The 4,175-nt window shown below is 39.4% G+C and overlaps 1 protein-coding gene across 1 annotated transcript; it reads right to left on the bottom strand.

Moving 5' to 3' along the window:
- Positions 1–1,320: 1,320 nt before the first annotated feature.
- LOC141490186 (T-cell-specific guanine nucleotide triphosphate-binding protein 2-like) lies at positions 1,321–3,356 on the bottom strand. Its single transcript, XM_074190422.1, is given in 2 exon segments — positions 1,321–3,009; positions 3,012–3,356. Coding segments are annotated over 2 exon segments (837 nt in total). The 5' UTR covers positions 3,264–3,356; the 3' UTR covers positions 1,321–2,424.
- Between the last annotated feature and the right edge of the window lie 819 nt (positions 3,357–4,175).

The raw sequence follows: 4,175 nt of genomic DNA, 5'->3' as shown, positions 1-4,175 counted from the left end.
TTTGAGTGAGGGTCTGCTGTGCTAAGTCAACAACCTCGGTTTCTCCTCCAGAGCCATCTGTGACTGGTGTTGGGACGACTGGAGATGATCCTGGATGTGAATAAAGAAAATGGACTATTTTTCTGTGTTAATAGGCCTGAGTTGAGTAGGGTAAAGGGAAACGGAAATTGGCAGGATAGGTGACTAAAAAACAGAAGAGAATGAACATCTAAACTGGTATAACTGAAAAAGAAATTGTGCTTTGCATTAAAAGAAATTGAGGAAAGGAGGTGAAAGTAGGAAGACAAAAAAAAGGGGGGAAACTTAGATATAGTATTAAAAATACAAGCATGGAAGAATAAGCTAAAAATCTGAAACATAAACCCAGATGACCTCAAGGTAAAAGAGAAGGCATGTTAAGGAGACCAAGTGCACTTTAAGCCAAGTCAAGTTGAGTAAAGAGGGGCCTATAAATTGTTACCAAGGAATCAAGAGACTCATCAGAGAGGGCAACAATGAAACAGTGCCGCCAACACAAATCCTTGTCTTCTTTCTCAACAAAATACATACATATAGGGGAATTCCATGGTATGTCTGTGGGCAATATCTACTGTCCTCTAACTTCTATTCTTAAAATAAGCTTTATTTGCTATGATTAAGTCCAAGAAAGTCACTGATATGTTGCTTAAGCTACTTATGGAAATCCCACTTGAAAGAAGTCATTTATCTTCTCCTAAACATATATTCTTCCTAGGGTTCAGTTCATCAATTGGTCATGATCTCTAAGATATGACAATTCAAAAATTTTTTTATTATATAAATATTTTCTTTGTTTTTCAATTATATACAATAATAGCTTCTACCTATCATTTTTGGTAAGGTTTTGATTTTTCAATTTCTACTCCTCCCTTCCCCCCTCCCCCTCATAGAAGGCAGTCTGATAATCTTTACATTGTTTCCATGCTATGCATTGATCAAAATTTAATGTATTGAGAGGAAAAACTATATCCTTGAGGAAGAAATAAAATATTAGAGATAGAAAAATTATGTATTACATAAGACAATTTTTTAAAAAAAAATTGAAGGCAATAATCTTTGGTCTTTCTTTAAACTCCACAATTCCTTCTCTGGACAGATAATATTCTCCATCATAGATCCCCTAAAATTGTCCCTGATTATTGCACTGATAGAATAATCAAGTCCATTAAGAATGATCATCACGGGGCAGCTAGGTGGCACAGTGGATAGAACACCAGCCCTGGAGTCAGGAGTACCTGAGTTCAATCCGGCCTCAGACACTTCATAATAACCTAATTGTGTGGCCTTGGGAAAGCTGCTTAACCCCATTGCCTTGCAAAAACCTAAAAAAATAAAACTGATCATTATCCTCATGATGCTGTTCTGTTGTACAATGTTCTTCTGGTTCTGCTCATTTCATTCAGCATCAATTAAGATATGACAAAATGATTTGGAGTAAGAAAATCTCCTCTAAATTACCAACTGAAGGCCTGGTCTCAAGTATTCACCGTAGGCTCAGGCACTGACATTATTATAATGCTGCCTCATACTTATAGGCAATCATTGGTCACTGGGATATTCACCCAAAGATATGGTTTCAGTTCTCTGCACCAAACTTCAATGAGAAGACAAGAGGTTAGCTGGACATCTATCTAGTCATATGACTAGGTGGTCATAAGATGGGTGGGCTACTTCATAGGTAAAGCAGAAGGAGATGGTATGGATATACAAAAATAAATTGGAACTTTCTATATATTTGAGTCACCTCTGCCACACTGACATTAGGCACAAGGATAAAGAAAAACAAAGGTCAAGGGTCTCTAACTAGCTTCCTGTGATTATACAAGTGATCTTATAATCTACGCTTCACAGTTCTGGGGCCTAATACAGAGAGCTTATAATCACTATCTTCATGGATTGATTGAGACTGATTAGAATGGAGTGGGGTCCCGGTCAACTCTGTTCTATAGGACCACCTGCTATTCTCTCAAGTAAGGTGGGTACAACCTACCTTCATCTTACTCAAAAAGAGTGAGTTGAAATTTTCTGCAAGAGCCTTTTGGCATCATCAGTCACGATAGAAAGGAAGTTACTGTGTATGTGGTAGGACTTTCCAAAATGGAAACCAGCACTCAGGGGAGTTCCTATTGTCGAGCAGAAGCCCTCAAATAATTTTAGTACTTTTTCCATATTGCTCGCCCCTTTAATGAGTTCCAACAAATCGAGTGACTTGATGATTGCCCTAATCTCTTCCACTAGTCTTTCCAACTTTTCTGCCACCTGGAAAAGAGATTCATCATCCAACCCAAAAACATTTTGATATTGTTTCATGCATTTATCCAAAGCATCTAAATCATTAATAATGTGGCCTGCACATGGAATCATGCCCCAAGAGCCAGTCTTCAAGGCCTCCAGCCAGATCCTTTCTCATAGGGCAGCCACCTTCCTGTCAATTGCAGCCTCAGAAGTATGGGGCAGGGTTAGCAAAAAAGCGTGGCGCTTGTGAGCTGGGAGGTCCCTTAACAGTGTTTCCTCCAGTTTTGGGAAGTCATAATCAGATAAATCAAAGTTGGAGACTAAGAAGACTGGGGCCTCACTCATACCTAGATTGTAGAGGTTTTGCAGGCAATAATCTCTTATTTTCTGCAAAATTCTTTCCTTAGAGAAGGACTTGGGTTTGGACCTCCTTTCATTATCCAGATCTGCATCTACCATAGTCCTAATAAAGCAATTTTTTTTCCTTTCTCTTATCTCCTGGACCAGCTTCACATCATTGTTTCTGAATCTTGAAAATGAAAGGATAATGAAGAAATCATAGCGGTCAAACTGCACTTGATTCAAATAAGTCTGAGGTTGGAAATCAGGGGTCCTAATGCCTGGCAAGTCCCAAAACTTCACATTAGGATATTTAGGGTGCTCATAGGGAGTAGCCTTCATGGTGGTCTCTACTACCCCAGTGCTTGCAGAGTCCTTTTCTTCATGCCCAATTCCTCAAAGGGCATTGATGAGAGAGTAGACTTCCCAGACCCAGACTCCCCTGTCACAGCAATATTTAATGAGGCATTTTTTGATGCTTCCAGGATGTATTGAATCCTGGAAGCCACCTCTGCTATCTTCCCTGACTTCAAGGCTGACTGGATCCAGGTAGTAGTATCTTCAGTCAAGAGACCACCATATTCATTGGTTATCATTTTATAGTATGGTGCAAATGTGGAGGCTAAGCTCTGAAGATTCTCATATTTGAGGGCAGTAGTAAAGAACTCCATTATGCCAACTCATAAAAGGATCTGAAAGGTTAAGAAAAAAGGGCAAAATAAGTCAATGATATCATTGTCAAAGGATTTTTAATATTCAGTGTCAGAAAAATCATTGGATTAGAATCCATCATGCCTCCAGGAAAACTTGTCATTAGAAATCTCAACATCAAGGATTTTCCTCATCTTTCTTATCCATATCTCTTTAGTACCCTTAGGACCTTCTGTCCTTCTGATTGGAGGGCTGAAGGGTAAAGGACTCCTCCCAAAGCTTCCATGTAAAGAGAGTTCCCCAGACAGCCATATCTTCTTTCCCCCACAGTTTATAAGGTTATAAGTCCTTGAAGTGGACTCCATTCTGCTCCTGTGCTGCATAGTCTCTCCATGTTCAAACATTTTCAGCTTATGAGTGTGTGTGTGTGTGTGTGTGTGTGTGTGTGTGTATGTGTGAGTTTCATTGTGTGTGTGTGTTGTTGCTGTTGTTGTCTTCCATTAAACTGTAAGCTCCTTGAGGGCAGAGACTGTCTTTTTCATATTTCTATCCCCAAAGCTTAGCCAATATTGGCTCATAGTAAGCACTTAAATGTTTGTTGATGAATGACTGTCAGGATGTCTGAGTTTTACTAATGATTCTGGGTCTTTGGGCAGGATCTTGACCCTTCTAGTTTTTAGATTCCTCTTCTGTAAAATAATATGGTCATATTAGATACTCTTTAAAGTCACATTCAGGGGGTGGCTAGGTGGTGCAGTGGATAGAGTACCAGCCCTCAGGCGTACCTGAGTTCAAATCCGGCTTCAGACACTTAATCATGACCTAGCTGTGTGGCCTTGGGCAAGCCACTTGACCCACTTGCCCTGCAAAAATCTAAAAAAGAAAAAAAAACACAAATAAGGTCACATTCAGTTCAAAAACAATGTTGCAAA

Source organism: Macrotis lagotis, chromosome 5, assembly GCF_037893015.1.
Source record: "Macrotis lagotis isolate mMagLag1 chromosome 5, bilby.v1.9.chrom.fasta, whole genome shotgun sequence".
In the NCBI taxonomy this organism is placed as follows: Eukaryota; Metazoa; Chordata; class Mammalia; order Peramelemorphia; family Peramelidae; genus Macrotis; species Macrotis lagotis.
The sequence above is the reverse complement of the archived record's forward strand: the minus strand, read 5'-3'. Positions and strand labels throughout refer to the sequence as shown.